A 17,319-nucleotide genomic window follows, 5' to 3' on the forward strand; every position below is an offset into this window, starting at 1 on the left:
TGCGTGTTTAAAATTTCTAAATCAGATATTCTAAAACTCAATTAGTATGTTACATTCATCTCTCTCTCTCTCTCTCTCTCTCTCTCTCTCTCTCTCTCTCTCTCTCTCTCTCTCTCTCTCTCTCTCATGTCACATGACTGGGCATGTCCATAAGGTACTGACAACTCAAATCTAGAGGATTACTAAAGCTGGTCTTTGCCTCTACTTTGTCTTTGCTCGTTTCCATAGTCTTTCTTTTGTTTAATACATCAGAACGCCAGGTAATTGAGACGAAAACATCGACAGAAGACTGCAGAGGTAAGGACATGAACATGAGACAGGTGCCACAAATAGTAACTGTGTCAAAGCGTTGAATTCGTTTAAAGCATTACTACTGATTAAGTTAATCCTGTGCTTCGATGTAACACACGCTTTGAAGTTGCGGAATGTGTTTGTATTGTAAAGCTTCACATTGACATTTCGTAAACTTAAACATATGAAGATTTAACAGAGATGGGCTAAATGTCTGTGTTGTAGAAGTAAATGGTTTTTTTTTTTTTTTTTTTTTTTTTTTTTAAAGTGTCTTGACTGATAATTTGCTGACCATCTTCTGTAAAGTCGGACAGGTGCGTGCGCCATGCGTTTGGCATTTTGGGTGTGTCGCGTTCATTGTAGTTCTCATGGGAAATGCACACAGTGTATATGCAAAATACCGCTTTGCACTGATAATCAGCGGCAGTGAGGCGTAAAGCGCGCACGCCCATCTGTGATAAGCGTTTCACGCACCAGCACGCGAGTCCCAAACACACCCAAGGGCGTTGGCAAAGCGGGCTTCCCCAACTTTTCGCCCCCAATGTTCGTCACTTTCACGATTTATTATGAATTAAATACTTTAAAAATCAAACAGTTCTGAATTGCTACAAAGGTAGGAATTTATAATAAACTGTTACGATTTTATGTTTTGGGTGGGTGGCAAGTATCCTCAACCTCTAGAAGTCGAACTGAATATTTTCATATATGAGGTTGGCAGTTTTTGCAACCCTGTTACCAACATTTTGGAAACTGGATTGAACTAACTTGCGTTAACAAACCTCAGTACTCAAAGGGGCGATATAGAGGTATCTTAAAGTGATAGTGCAACCAAAAATGAAAATTCATGCCATCCCAAATGTGTGACTTTCTTTCTTCTGCAGAACACAGATGAAGATTTTTAGAAGAATATCTCTGCCTTGTAGGTCTATACAATGCTAGTGAACGATGGCCAGAACTTTGAAGCTCCAAAAATCACATAAAGGCAGCATAAAAGCAATTAATAAAACTTCAGTGGTTAAATCCAAGTCTTAAGAGATGATGTGATGTGATAGGTGTGGTTGTGAAACGGATCAATATTTAAGTCCTTTTTTACTATAAATCTGCACTTTCACTTCCACATTCTTCCTCTTATATTTTTGGGGTGATTTGCATCCTTTGTGTGATCATTATCTACTTGTCAGGGCTGGTCAAAGATAGGTGGAGATTTATAGTAAAAAAAAAAATAAAATAAAAAGGACTTAAATATTGATCTGTTTCTCACCCACACTTAATATTTTGCTTCTGAAGATATGGATTTAACCACTGACATCTTATGGACTTGCCTTTAAGTGCTTTTTGGAGATTCAAAGTTCTGGTCACCATTCACATTGTGTGTTGTGAGGACCTACAGAGCTGAAATATTCTTAAAATCTTAATTTGTGTTCTGCTGAAGAAAGAAAGTCATCCACATCTGGGATGGCATGAGGGTGAGTAAGTGATTAGAGAATTTTCATTTTTGGATGAACTATCCCTTTAAAATATTTGTGCCATAAAATCAAATGTGTTATTATTCATGATGGTAAATTTTACTACTTACCTACTCAGCAATGTTCTTTTGTTGCTCCGCCATGTAGTTCATTTGAAAGAGAAAACTCACCGCAGAAGCAGACAGTTCACACTAATGTCCGCTTTCATGGCCCCTTGCAGCAACATTAAGAATGCAACGCGTGCTTTACGCAAACTTGTGTTAAATTATTGCAATCACATTTCGGAGCAAAATCGCGTTTGTGGCACTTGGAGCGTCTGTTCACGTACTTGCATAGAGTATGTTTCGGGCCTTAAACCGGGATTTATTTGATTTCGTTATATTCTAGCAAGCATTAAATAAATACAAATTACATAAAAATCAAACTGTTTAATTGAAAATAATATAGGATTGCTCAGTTAGCTAGCATTTTTTTTAATAAACTAATAATTATATACTTTTTCTTACAGTAACTTTTCTATCTTTTCTTGATGAAACAATTTTTGAAAATCTGGAAAAGGAAATGGGAGTTGCCTACTTGTCTTCCACCATGTTGCAAAAAAGGGTCCTACATATGTTGCTCCATGTTTTAATTTTTTAGATTACTTTTTTTTTTTTTTTGCCTTTATTTTTAAAGGACAGTTAAGAGAGACAGGAAGTTGAGAGAGAGGGTTGTGGATCAGAACATACTATGAGCTAATGGCTCTTAAATGCCATGAGCAGTACCCACTGCAACACAGTTCTGACACTTTGTTCCTGTTTTTAATGGCAAGACATCATGCTGCTACAGGTTGTGCGCAAATTGTTGGACATAGCAAAATATTACGGGTTTGGTCGTTAAAATATGCATTGTTACAATTGTTTTTTACAGTTCAACAGTTAATGCCAAAATTATGATTTTAATTCTTGACAATACAAGTGAGTGAACAGGCCAAAAATAAAAAGTTTTAGGGCAGTAGGGTACCTAAATTAGATGTTTCTAAAACATGCTACTTTTCATGTTATGTTAATTTTTAAGTTTAATTTATCTAACATTTAATAGTTCTCTCTCCAAATAACATGGGCTTTGTGCCTTTATTGCTTAAAATAATCAGACCACTGATACTGTGTGTATATATATATTATAGATCACTCAATGAGACACCAATTTGTACCCTGTTTATGTAAAGTGCCTCTCTACCTTCATATATTTTAACTTGTTTTTCACCATGAAAATAGCCATGGAAGCTGGCATGGCGTAAGCTAACTAACTAACTAATTATAATAGAGAGTCCAGAGAAGAAAATCCACAGTTGATGGAACATCTGAAAGTATTCCCTGTACGGCTCTAGCTGAGATCGCAGAGAGTGTTTTCACAAGGTGGGTGATCTGACTCCTCACAAAACATTCTGCCATCAGTGTGTAACAGTGGATGCCACCAATGCCTCTGTTCCATATAACTAATTACCAGAAATGCAAAGCCATGGGCTGTTGTATCTGGTAGCTGGTTTTCTCATGTATGGTGCTTAACATGATTTACCCAATCAACATCCATGTTTGACCTGAACAGATTTCATGTCCAGACCAATTCAAGACCTGTCGGTCCAAGAGCCATGAATTTTCATGCACTGAAACAAACTGAAAATGCTCAATTTATTGCAACACTCATTTCATACAACTAGTCCAATTTTCACCTGCCGACACACAGACCAAGACCATTTTTATGTGGTCTTGAGAGGTCTCACCACAAGATCAAGACTAGTTCTGCCCCTGGAACAACATTGCTATCAACCAATCAGATTTTAGGACTTGGCTAATATTTTAGGCGGGGGTTAGGAGCTTGAACAACATGCTTATCAGCCACTCATTTATATGTTGATCCAGGAACATGTCCTACTTTGGTAAATCATGTTGTGCCATGTGCTGTTTGAATGAACCGGTTAATTATGACCTACTAAGTTTACAGTGTCATCTTTTAAACTGCCTATAGCACAAACACATGGATTCCCAAGAAGATCTCATTGACAGGGACATTACTCTTATTGTACAGCTCCCAGGAGGACAGGAGACCACAGCCACAGTGCATGGCAGGTGAAAGAGAGGGAAAGAATGAGGGTAATGTAATGAAACTGCATATATATTTATGAATTCTTTCATTTAAATGGCTTGTATGGGTGTGTGTGTTTGCAGTAAACCTGTGATGGATGTTCTGGTCACTCTTTGTGCTCAACACCACCTCATTCCCTCCGATAATGTCATCAAGCTCATGTCCACTAATCAAAATCACATCAATTTCAAACCTAACTCCCCAATTGGCTCTCTCGAGTTTGAGAGGGTTGTCCTTCAAGCAAAAGGAAGTGATGATGCTAACAGGAAAAAACCTCATATGCCTGTGGTGAGTCTCGTAGAAATGTGATCAAGCTTATCCCATAACGAACCCTAATTAGCATATCTTTATTCAATAATTTAATTGTGCGGTCACTTTTTTGTCTAATCTCAAGCAGGTAATCTGGGCCTGTTTGCCCTTTGGTACATTCAAATAAAGGGTATCACACTATGTCCAAACCAGTTGTGATGTGCCAAAGTGGCAAGGGTAGAACATTTTTTTTGATCGCTTGGTTTCTGTGGCTTTGCGCTGTGTAGCTCCGCACAGTTGATCAGTTATTAATGGTTTAAATTTATCTCTTTAAAAATTTAATTTACCAGGCGACAGTTCGTCTCTTGATAAACTACAAGAAGTCCCATAAGGCAGTGGTGCGGGTGAATCCCAGAGTGCCACTGGCCGAACTCATGCCTGCGGTGTGTGAGAAATGTGAGTTCGACCCTGATACAACTGTTTTACTGAGGACATGCCAGTCAGAGGAACCCCTGGATCTCACCAAGTCGCTTAATGACTATGGAATGAGGGAGCTATATGCCAAAGACACAAAAGGTCAGTACAAGAAAGGAAAAAATGGGGACCTGCATTTTGCCCATGTTTAAAAATCAACATAATTTATGTGACATCAATGTATCATACTACAGATTAAAGGGAGAGTTCACTCAAAAATGAAAATTCTCTCATTTACTCACCCTCATGCCATCCTAGAAGGTTATGACTTCTTCTGCAAAACACAAACAAAGATTTTTAGAAGAATATCTCAGCTCTGTAGGTCCTCACAATGCAAGAGAATATTGACCAAATCTTTGAAGCTCAAAAAGCACATAAAGGCAGCATAAAATAATCCATAAATCTCCAGTGGTCAAATCCATGTCTTCTGAAGTGATATGATAGGTATTGGTGAGAAACAGACCAATATTTAAATCTTTTTTCACAATCAGTCTCCAACTTTGACCAGCCCTGACAAGTAGGTGGCGATATGCATTAAGAATGCGAATCGCCAAAAAAACAAAAGAATGTGGAAGTGAAAGTGAAAGTGGAGATGTATGGTAAAAAGGACTTAAATATTGATCTGTTTTTCATCCACACCTGTCATATAACTTCAGAAGATATGGATTTAACCACCAGAGTTATCTGGAGTACTTTTATGTAGCCTTTGTGTGCTTTTTGGAGCTTCAGAGTTCTGGCCACCATTCACTTGCATTGTGAGAACCTACAGAGCAGGACAGTTTTCTAAAAATCTTTGTTTGTGTTCAGCAGAAGAAAGAAAGTCATACACATCTGGGATGGCATGAGGGTGACTAAATGATGAGAGAATTTTCATTTTTGGGTGAACTATTCTTTTAAGCTTTTTGGCCGCATACTGTATTATGGTCAACCGACATGAGTTTTTCAATGTTGATTGTCAAAGTAATGCTGAAAATTTTACAATGGCAAATGATGCACTGGAAAAAGTTGCTGAAGTTTTATACAATATTTACTCAAAATTCACAATTTTAATCTAATGATAATGCTGCTGTTAGTTTGGAAAACAACTAAATCTGTTAATTTGCCAAGTGGGCAGGGTAATGGCAATAATATGAAATGGACAAATATGGTCCGAATAATTGACCAGGCCAATATTTATTAATCTTAAAATGTTTTGTGAATTTTTTCTTGAACGTTTTACAAAAAGGCATCTGTTTGCATCTACAGGTCCATTTATTAGTGCATCACGGTAAATGTGAATGTAGAAACATGAATCTTCTGTAGTGTTTCATTTTCTTTCTGCTTCAAGTGGTACTAACCAAACTCATACATTTACCAAACTTTAGTATAAAGCATGCTCTGATTTTTTTTTTTTTTATCTGATCTGTTTTCTGATGTGATCTCAAATTTGTTGAACTAAAAGGCTCTTTTGTGTACGTTAGTGTCAGGTGGTGAAGAAAAACAAAAAACACCAGGAAAAGAGAAGAACCACAGTGAAAAGGAAAACAAAGGCTTCTTTGCTTTATTCAAGAAGAGTAAGAAAACACCTGAGCAGGTTCGTACATCTGTCTCACCATCTGTCTGTGTGTCTGTTTATCTATCGGCCTGTCTGCATGTAAATTTAGAGGTGCGGGTTGTCTAAATTAGGAAAAGATGGGCAAAATATAACAACTGCACTAGAACACTTGTGCAGATTCACCCGTCTGTCTCTGCATCTGTTTGTCTTTATGTTTGCCTTTGCCTCTGCATTTCTGGCCTTAAAGGGATAGTTCACCCAAAAAATGAAAACTCTTGATTTACTCACCCTCCTGGCATCCAAGATGTGTATGACTTTCTTATGCAGAACACAAACGAAGATTTTAGAGGACTATTTCAGCTCTGTAGGTCCTCACAATGCAAGTGAATGGATACCAAAATTTTGAAGCCCCAAAATCCACATAAAGGGAATGAAAGTAATCCATATGACTCCAGTGGTTAAATCCATGTGTTCAGACATGATATGATAGGTGTGGATGAGAAACAGATCAATATTTAAGTCATTTTTTTTTGTCATAAATTCTCCATCCTGCCCAGTAGGGGGTGAGATGCACAAAGAATGTGAAACATTGAAAACAAAAGGAGGAGAAAATTAAGGTAATGGAAAACTTAAATATTGATCTGTTTCTCACCCACACCTATCATATCACTTCAGAAGACATAGATTTAACCACCAGAGTCATCTAGAGTACTTTTATGTTGCCCTTATGTGGATTTTGGAGCTTAAAAATTTTGGCACCCATTTACTTGTATTGTATGGACCTACAGAGCTGAGATATTCTTCTAAAAATCTTCGTTTGTGTTCTCCAGAAAAAAGAAAGTCATACATATCTGGGATGGCATGAGAGTGAGTAAATTATGAGAGAATTCTCATTTTTGGGTGAACTAACCCTTCAAGTTGATGGATACTTTTTTTCAATTTGCATATTTAAAATGTGCATATTTTATATTTGGCATATTGGATCTAAAAAAAAAAAAAAAAATGCAATATGCTAAATTTTTACTTTTATTTGTACTTGCATCTGCGTTGTGCAACGTTCATAAATAATTAGAAAATGCGTTTTAAATTCTGATTCAATTCTTGAATTTAAATTGAAGTAGAATTAAAATATATTGAATGTCCAAGACTGCTGTAAATATTGTTTTTAATTTTATATATATATATATATATATATAATTCTTTTTCCCCATATGATTTACCCATTATCATATTATCATTATATCTATAACATATGATCTATTTACATATGAACATTAGATAATGATCATAATTAATGCTTGAAATGCTAATTATATACATAATTATATACAGTTTACGTGTGTGTGTGTGTGTGTATATATATATATATATTAGTGCTGCAACTAATGATTATTTTGATAATCGACTAATCTAACGATTATTAGAAGGATTATTCGACTATTTGGGCGATTTATTGCAACGATTAATCATTAGCTCTAAACTGACTATTCAGCTTGTGCCCGGAGTTAAAAGGTTGTATTAAATGTGCTTAATAACAATAAAGAGGACAAAATCATCTTTTAAAGATACCTCTAAATGACATTCACTGAGTTGAAGGGAAAAAATACTTTTTATTATGTTTAATTCAGTAAAAATTTCACTACAAAAAAATCCTATTGTTGTCAAGTACATTTGTCTTGTTTTCCATTTAAGATGGTCTAAAAATCCTTAAAACAAGATACATTTACTTGAGATGTAACACATAAGATATTTCGACTTGCTTTAAGAGAATGTATCATAAATATAAGTGTATTTTGTATATAACTGTATTTTTTCACTTGGTTATACTGCTGCGAGTGCAGTAAAGACAAAATACACTTATATTCAAGATACATTCTCTAAAAGCAAGTCTAAATATCTTCTATGCTGCTTCACAGGTGAATTCATCTTTTTTTAAAGGATTTTTAGATATTTTAAAATATTTGTATTTTTAATATTATATTCAACATTCTCAGATAAAAATAAATAAAAAAATGTGTGCAGTATAGCTGCTAAAGTAAATGTACGTTGTTTTAAAGGAGTTTTAAATATTTATATTGGAAAACAAGCCAAAACAAAAACAAATAAAAAATGTATTTTGTTGCAGTGTATAATGGGGTGAAGACTACCCTCTCTCACCTTTTTGTTCACTTCAATCCATCTTTAACTCACAAAAAAACAAACTCTCTCTTATTAATAAAGCTGCGTTTTGCCAATTTTATTCATGATAAGAAATGCACAGTGACATATATTATGATTTAGTAAGTTGCCATCATGTTATAATCTAGCTGCATTAAGCGCGCGCACTCGAGGGATGAGTGTCCCCACGACAGAGTGTGCCTCAGCAGGGTGCAGTTTCAATCTCTCCCCCTTAGATCTGGACACTTCACGCAACTCATAGAAGAGGCGCTGACCGCACAGAGAAATGCCAGTTTCCTTGTTATTTGAACTTTAATAAAGCTATAACGCATTAAATAGAACTGCATTAAATTTCCTTTAAAGACGCTCGACACGCAAGTTTTGCTTAAGCTGAGCATCAGCTCTGGCTCTGCTTATTCTACAACAAGAGTACTTCTGTATTTACTTATTTTATATTTTTGCATTTTAATTCCCTCATACTTTGCGATCTACTTCACCTGAAGCTCTTTGGAAAGTTTAGAGTGCGTCTGGACTGTGAGATGTGTTTTCTTCCTCTCCTCAGTCAGATGCGAACTGCAGTGCTGCTCTTGTGTGCAATCATTAGAGTTTCATATGATCTTATATTACGTTAAGATCAAACGACTATTCGACAACGGAAATTTTTGTTGACAATTTTTTTTATTGTCGACTTTGTCGATAACATCGACTTTCAGCCCTAATATATTATTATTGGTATTATTATTATTCAGATTTCATTATATTTAATACATTAACTTTATGAACCATAGCAGAAAAAAGTTTCATTTCTCAGATGTTTTTAAGTCTTTAAAGACTTAAAAATGGAAATTGAGATATGTTTTGATGGCTGTGTTAATTGTTTTAACGGTATTGAACTTAGTTTAAAGACAAAGAAAGATTTCTTCTACATAGCAGGGAATAAATTGGCATAATTAGTCCAAATGAATGATGAATTATTTGTTTTGTTGTTCATTGCTACACAACAGACAATTTCATTAGTCCAGTGTTGAATGTCTTTGCATACAATTCAGTGAATTCTGAGTTGTGAATTTTGCCCTACGCTGACTTGTGTACACGCTTTACCTTGAAATGAATAGTTGATTTTTCTATAATGTTTCCTGATCTGTTGCCTTTTGGCTTTTCTGGAATGTTTGACTCTTCCAACTGGTGTTCCATGAGGGTTTTTTTTTTTTCTTTATTCGGCAGGCTGTGACCGTCAGCGCTCCATCCTCTCCTGAACTGAATGCGGTCGGAGTGACCTGTCTTAATGGCCACTCGACCTTATCTACTGCACCTGCTGACATGACTAAAAAGAGACGTGCTCCGAAGCCTCCTTTAACAATGTCGCAGAGTGTCTCCTGTGAACTTCATACTACAGAATTCACAAACCTATCTGAGCACAACACTGCAGGAAAACAGGTTGGCATGCTGTGAGGATTTCAATACTAGTCCAAACCTGGAGTAGCACACCTGAATTAATGTGCTAAGTGGATGATTTAGCAATGAAATCAGGTGTGCAAGATAAGCTTTGACATGAAAGCAATGAGGGTAGTGCTGAAGGTTCAGACCGCCTGCATCTGAAATGCTTTTAGACTTGTTGATTCAGGTTCAGTTTATTAGCTTGTGTCTTTATTCTCATGGTATTGGACTGTACACCTGATAATCAAATATTCATACAGTATATTCATAGATGATTGTGCAGTGCTTCTGAAAAGAACCCTAATTGGCAATAGTATACTGTAGATATTAAAATAATAGTAGTATGTGCGTGTCTCGTATTTTCAGAATAGCTTTTTACCACACTATGCTATTTCTGCAGTGTGCAATATGTGAATTTTCTGTATGCATGGGGTGACCCATTAATGACCATTGCCGAACAACATAATGAGGTTGAATGACAACAATGTACGTATAGTACAATACTGTTTGAAATGTATATCATTCATAATGAGTCGGCAGTATGAATACTGTGCAGTGGGCAGTTATTAGTATGCTAGTATTCCATTGCAAACATTGCCTCTTTGTGTCTTTGTTCAGGGTCTGCTCAGTCGGATCTCTTCCACAGAGTCCTCTCTTAAAAGGACTAAACGGAGAGCCCCGCCCCCTCCATGTGATGGCCCCTCCCCATCCAATTCAAATGGCAAAGGTATGCCTATTATATATGTTTTTGTGCTTGCATTTTTGCATTTCAGTGTATTTGCATTTGTGGAAACTGCATCTGTGCATGTTGTGCTGGTTGCCTAGACACAAAGTTAAGAAAGTGTACACTGGAAATAAAAATGTATTTAACGGAAGAAAAAAACATCAATCCTGATCCATCAACTGCTTAAAGAAATGGTTCACCCAAAAATGCTAAATCATTTACTCATCCTCATGTCATTCCAACCCGTGTGACTTTCTTCTGTGCAACACAAAAGATGTCATGCATGTTTAACTGGGTTTGACATCAATAATGATCACATAAGCACCCATAAGCTTAATATGACGTGTCTTGGCGTGCCCTGTTTGAATATATGCACTGAATAAATCCAAATGAAATTTGAGAGCTAAGGCGGAGGGGAATATTTAAATATTCTCACACAAAGCTATTGTATTGCTTCAGAAGACTTGGCTTAAAAACGAGTCAGAGGGACTACTTTATTTATTTATTTATTTATTTATTTTTCATGGCTTGATGCTTGACAGTGCTCTTTCCCCATTTAAAATGTTATTTTATGGAAAAATGCATGCATGTGGAACAATTTTCTAAAATTGTTTTGTGTTCCATGAGTTTTGTGCCGATTGTTTGGACTGACATAAGGACAAGTAAATGATGACAAAATTGTAATTTATGGGTGAACTATCTGCTGAAGTAATTGTTACAAACAATACATGCCCCCTCTCACTTTGGAAGTTACTTTGGTACCAAAAGTGTCCATCAAGAAGAAAAATGTGAATGCTGTCTGTGTTTCCAAACTGTTGGATTAATAATTTACTCTTGTTTTACACTGTTCTGCCAGGAGGGGGCACTTAACAGGCTGTGCGGTCTCCTCTTCTCTTCTCCTCCATGCTTGCTTCTCTGTACCTGCTTTCATCGGTGATGGGCTGATTCTCCTCTGTGTCTTTTTGTCAGCTGTCTTCTGCACACTGCACTGAACTCTGAAACTGGTGTCTTGTCTCCCTTGTTTAATGTCACACTTAAAAAATGGCCTGTCTTGATCACATTGTCAGTTTGCAAAAACACAATGTAGCCCTCTAGAGGAGTAAGTAACATTTTTATTTTCTCTTTTCTCATGATGGATAAACACGGTTCTGACAGGTCATTTGTTTAACTCAGGTTTGCCTAAATGAAATGTGTCGGTGTCAAGTTATGACTGGGGCAAATTGTGAAATGATAAATGCTTGTCATTGCTGATGGATTTCATTTTAATACCTTTTGAGTAGTGAACCAGTCTGGCCATTCTCTGTTGACCTCTCTCATCAACAAGGCATTTCCGTCCACAGAACTGCCGCTCACTGGATGTTTTTGTTTTTGGCACAATTCTAGAGACTGTTGTGTGTGGAAATCCCAGGAGATCAGCAGTTACAGAAATACTCAAACCAGCCCATCTGGCACCAACAATCATCCATGCGATTATCTAATCAGCCAATCGTGTGGCAGCAGAGAAGTGCATAAAATCATGCAGATACAGGTCAGGAGCTTCAGTTAATGTTCACATCAGCCATCAGAATGGGGAAAAATGTGATCTCAGTGATCTGGACCGTGGCTTGATTGTTGGTGCCAGACGAGCTGATTTGCGTATTTATGTTTGTGGTTTTAAAGACGAAGCATTTCATTTCTGCGGCACTAGTGGCACCAGACAGAATTGCAATCTGAGGGTAAACCATCATTCATTTGTAGTTCTGTTTGGTGCTGTTAGTGATGCGCAATTTACACACCGCAGCTTTAATGAGGAGTGAGAAGCGTAAAATCCAATCTGTAGCACTTTCTCAAAATAATAGTGCCTTAGTTCTGTTTGGTTATTCAGTGAACATCAGCAGAAGTTATTCTGATATGCGGCAACATTGCTGTGATTTAGTTTTATTAAATGTCAATAAATCATTGTTAAATGTTTCCTGAAGGACGTTTTGAAGAATTCCTCAAATTCAAAATTCAGTGTAACTTTATGAATGGAAAAATGAAGTCATGAGCCACAAAATACATCCCATTTGTTTTTATTCTGCGTTGATTTTGTTTTCCGCTTTATTTGTTTAATATCATTTTAATATCAAAATATTTGTTAACCTTCTGTGTGCTTGTCTTTTTGTCTTTTTTAGAAACTCATTGTTAATGTTTAATTTTTTTGAGAAATCAACTTTTGAAATACTATATACTAATAAAGATTCATATTTTAATAAATTAAATAAAGTATATATGCTTTATGTTGGTTTTCTTCTTGTGGTGTTTTGAGGTGCTGTAATAGTAAGGGGTTACAGTTGAGATGGTTTCACAGATAAACAAAGGCACAGCAATGTTTTCACAATTGTGTGTCTTGTGTTATGTCATAACCTTTTTTTTCGCATTAGTAGAGGAAGCTGAAGAGGAGGACAGCAGTTCAGACAAAGACAGAGCTTGCATAGCTGGCCATTGCCCTTCAATGGCTGAAGTTATGACTGAACTCGCAGAATCTCTGCAGGCACGCCAACAGAGGGTGCTCTGTTCTGCAAAGTACGTGTGAATCCAATATTTCAAAAGTGCCTCTTTAAAATATATATATATATTATATACATACATAACTTTGGTACACATTGGATTGTCAGACCTTATCTGATGTTGCAATGAGTATGAGTCCTGTTCTTGAAGCAACAGATTCCTGATGTCTTCCTCTCAATTTCCTCTTCATTTCCTCTGTAGTTCTTCTACATCCCAGCATTGTCCGACAGAAGACCATTTTCAAGGTCTGAGGAACCCCTCTGAAAGAGACGGCATGACCACCTTCACTGTGGTCCCTCAGAGGCGTCAACCAACCAGGAAATGTTTTGAGGTGGCGCTGATGCTGCAGGCACCAGACACTGCTAAGGCTGAAGAGAAGCTGTGCCCTGGAGCCCCATTAGACCTGGAGATCCATGGCACTGAGCTTGTGGAGGAAGCAGTCCCAATTGAACCTTTTAGAAATGGGGACAATGGTTTCGACAAGAGTGAGCACTTATCAGGGATTCTACAGCACTTGGAGAAAGAGAATCAAGAGTGGACAGACAGCGAGACTGAGAATTTGGAACCAAAATTTGAGAAGCAGTCCATTCATCTGAGAAACATTGAGCTAGAGGGTCTAGAATCATTTCAAAGGGGCCTCAACAATCTGGAACTATTTGGCAGTGCAATAAATGATCTAGAAATAAGAGCTGCAGAGCTTAATAATTCAGAAGTAAGAGAAAGTTTGACAAGTAATTTGGAACTAGCTGATAAACGTGAGAGGTCACCAATCGATTCAAATATAAAGGGAAGCCTTGTGGAGCTAGATGAGATACCAGAATATGCTCTGGTAGAGACCAGAAAGGAAAGGGACTGGATGGAGGAATACAAAGAGAGAAGAAGTAAGTTTCTAGGTGGTGATAATGATGGTAGGAGAAAATTAGATTCTTGGGAAAGGTTTGAGAGCAAATTTATAAACACAGCAATGAAGACCAGGATGCAAGGGATCAATAATAATTTTCCCCCACTGCCACCACTTATCTACTGGTATGAGGATAACAGTGAGAGCAAAAATGAAGAGGAAAGGGACAAAGAAAATGAGAACAAGCAGGATGAGGACGCAGCTACAAATAACCAATCGCATGATAAAGAAATTGAACAAAGGCCAAAATTGGATCTGAGTCATCCTCTTAATCAACTCATTGGTGCTGACTTTGATAGCCATTTCACCTGCTCTGACTGCAATGTTAGACTTAACTCGGAGCCCAAATATGCTCCTTTCCCACACCTTTCCAAACCAAAGGTCCACTCTACCCAAACTAACCCTGAACCAAACTCTCCTGGTGTGGAATGCAAATTCAGCTCTACTTCAGAATCTTACAGAACTTCCTGTTTATTGCCTCAACACAGTCCTGGCTGTACGTCAAAAGCACATTCTACCTTTGACCCTTGCCCTCCAGAAACAGTGTCTCCTTTTGCTTTGGCTGTATTTCAGAAGGCTAAGCATTTCAGACCAGGGCTGGATTCCCAACGCTCCAGGAAACAGGAACTGCCCATGCACACAAAGTGAGTGAACTGATGAAAGAAATTACTAAAATACTTATAGACGTGCCAAGATGTTTAACATCACTTCCAGCTTTGGCCACGAGGGGCAGTGATTCGAATTTCATTAAGCACAGACCATTTTCAACTAAAGAACTTTCAATCTGCTTTGGCCAAATTCACAGTGAGAATTCGTTAGATTAATATGAGATGGCATATTTGTAAAAAATCACATAACATTGTTTGTTTGAAAACGTACAAGTTATACCCCAAACAATCACATACACTTCTCTCAACTCCTTTTAAACCTTAATTTTCTTTTGTCTGTCATACACAAACAGTATTTACCAATTACTTGTATGGTCACAGGTTCACATTTATGGTTAGTTTTAGGTATAGGTTTTGGGTTAGGGGTTAAAATGACAAAATACATCACACACCCGCAGTATGAACCCAGAAGTATCGCTTTCTTCCATCGTACCCAACTTCCTAGGGCATACTTGCTAGGGCAAATTCACTAAACGGTTGCAGCACTTTGCATGTGGTATTTCAATTAGGTTTCCAGTTGTTCCGTATTAGGGAAATCCCCTATTTTGGCTGAAATTTAAGATGTCCTGTACAGAATGGCTATTGTACCATATTTTAGCAGCAAGATGATCCAGGTGCATACTCCCCGTCAGACAGCGAAACATCCCATGTTAAAGGGATAGTTCACCCAAAAATGACCCAGCAGAACACATTTGAAGAAAAATAGAAGAATATCCTAGCTCTGTAGGTCCTTAAAATGCAAGTGGATGGTGATCAGACCTTTTGAAGCTCCAAAAATCACAGATAGTCTGCATAAATGTCATCCATACGACTCCAGCGGTTAAATTAATGACTTCTAAAGTGATATGATAATGCCAACGCAATTACGTCACGTGCATACCTCTGCTGAACAGAAGCAATGGATTTTAGTTAAAATTACTTCAATATTGATCTTTATGGCATCATGTTGCTTTAGAAGACATTAACCACTGGAGTTGTATGGATGATGTTTATGCTGACTGTCTGTTCTTTTTGGAACTTGAAAAGCCAGATCATCATCCACTTGCATTTAAGGACCTACTGAGCTTAGGTATTTTTCTGTTTTTCTTCAGATGTGTTCTGCTGAAGAAAGAAAGTCATACACACCTTGGATATCATGAGGGTGAGTAAATGATGAGAGAATTTTAATTTTTGGGTGAATTACCCCTTTAAAGGCATTCGAAATGCTCAAGGAGGCACACAACTTTCTTGCACCTCAAGGGGCGGCCCAGTGGGTAGCACTGTCGCCTAACAGCAAGAAAGTCCCGGGTTCAGGTCCCTTGTCAACTAGGCCCTTCTGTGTGGAGTTTGCATGTTCTCCCCTTGTTCTCATGGGCATCCTCTGGGTGGGAGCTCCGGTTTCCCCCACAGTCTAAAAAGACATGCAGGTTAAGTTAATTGGAGACCCTAAAATGCCCGTAGGTGTGAGTAAGTGTGTGTATGTCTGTGTGTGTTGCCCTGTGATGAACTGGCCACCTGTCCAGGGTGTTTCCCTGCCTTCGGCCCAAGACAGCTGGGCTAGGCTCCAGCACTACCCGTGACCCTGCATAGGACAAGCGGCTATAGAAGATGGATGGATGGTGCACCCCACCTCCAGGAAATGCAGCACTAGCCAATCAGATTGGAACTGGAAATTTCAGCCAGCTTTTGCTATTTTTGTGCATAGAATGCATTTGACAGTCAGTGCATGGACTGTGAGTGTGCCATCTGAGGCTGAGACTAACTTGTTGACATGCTACACATTTGATGGAACTAATGAGGTAGAAACATGCTGTCCGACTGGAAACTAACAGGAAAAAATTATGTGTTGGCCTCTTTCAAATTTATTGTTTAGTTCATTGTTAGAAGGGCAAGGTGTGCTTGGGTCAGGGATGAGCTGTGGATGTACAGTTCAAGATAAGTGACGTCTGACACTCATAACAGTCTTTCCCTTTGTTTGTTTAAAGGGCGTCTTCCTTCCTCTAAGCATGTCTGCATGTGTTTATAGTTTTTGACAGATTCTTTGATGCATTCCAAAGCTCATTTCCCACATGATTTTATTTGTATGTGTGTGAGAGCCAGAGTGTTTTGTTAAAATATATTTTTAAAACTGGAAATAATCCCAGTGAAACAACATAAAGTCCATTGCTTGTGACTTCATGAATGACTGATGCAAAAGCTAAATATGGACTTTAAAACACTAGCAGAGAGTATCTTGAAATATAGGTCTTCTGTTGTTTTTGTTTATTTTTTCCAGGTAGTTGATGACCAGTCTGATTGTTGGAGAGTTCCTTTGGCCTGAATCAGGAAGGAAGTTTGGACAGCATTTAACCAACTCTCACATGAACAGCCAAATACACTTTGGGTGAAATTTCTGATGACAGATTTAGTTTTTTAGTTGATTTTTTTTTTTTCTTCTTCCCAAACATACATTTGTCCTGAGAGATTTGCCAGGAGGTATATGCTATTTTTTTTCTAAAGAGTGATTGTTTTAAAAAAAAAAATATTTTGGACATGAATAAACACAATTTGTTCGTAAACTTCACAAGCAAGTTCTGTAGTGTTAAGTACATTAATATTCAGCTACTCTGTCTCAAACTTCTAAGTACGGATTACAGAATAAACCTTGTATCTGATTTGAGAAATGAGACACTCACAAAGCAGGACAGAACATCATGAATGTCACTCAGATTTGGAGAACATAAAAATAGCAAAGAACCACATCAGACGGAGAGTGGGTGGCAGACTAAAGATGTAACTAGCACCCA

The 17,319-nt window shown here is 37.5% G+C and overlaps 1 protein-coding gene across 5 annotated transcripts; it reads left to right on the plus strand.

The window, feature by feature from the left end:
• The first annotated feature begins 163 nt into the window (after window positions 1–163).
• LOC127448925 (uncharacterized) lies at window positions 164–17,091 on the plus strand. Of its 5 annotated transcripts, none has more exons than XM_051711883.1 (12): window positions 164–297; window positions 3,063–3,154; window positions 3,765–3,865; window positions 3,965–4,169; window positions 4,481–4,706; window positions 6,065–6,177; window positions 9,520–9,732; window positions 10,351–10,459; window positions 12,859–13,000; window positions 13,187–14,530; window positions 15,646–15,695; window positions 16,809–17,091. In XM_051711883.1, the coding sequence occupies exons 3-12, from the start codon at window positions 3,774–3,776 to the stop codon at window positions 16,814–16,816; spliced, it is 2,502 nt and encodes an 833-aa protein (XP_051567843.1). In that variant the 5' UTR covers window positions 164–297; window positions 3,063–3,154; window positions 3,765–3,773; the 3' UTR covers window positions 16,817–17,091. The 5 variants fall into 5 exon arrangements, with proteins under 5 accessions (XP_051567843.1, XP_051567842.1, XP_051567845.1 ...); XM_051711884.1 differs by having other exon boundaries at window positions 280–297; window positions 3,014–3,154; XM_051711882.1 differs by having other exon boundaries at window positions 187–3,154.
• The last annotated feature ends 228 nt before the right edge of the window (window positions 17,092–17,319 follow it).

The sequence above is a fragment of the Myxocyprinus asiaticus genome, chromosome 12, assembly GCF_019703515.2.
Source record: "Myxocyprinus asiaticus isolate MX2 ecotype Aquarium Trade chromosome 12, UBuf_Myxa_2, whole genome shotgun sequence".
Lineage (NCBI taxonomy): Eukaryota > Metazoa > Chordata > Actinopteri > Cypriniformes > Catostomidae > Myxocyprinus > Myxocyprinus asiaticus.

Bases quoted from the DNA above. Each gene is read 5' to 3' on its own strand.
- LOC127448925 (XM_051711883.1), top strand. From the start codon at position 3,774: ATGGATTCCCAAGAAGATCTCATTGACAGGGACATTACTCTTATTGTA. The intron at 4,707-6,064 runs GTCAGTACAAGA...TGTGTACGTTAG, and splicing joins ATATGCCAAAGACACAAAAG to TGTCAGGTGGTGAAGAAAAA. The intron at 14,531-15,645 runs GTGAGTGAACTG...GTTTTTCTTCAG, and splicing joins GAACTGCCCATGCACACAAA to ATGTGTTCTGCTGAAGAAAG.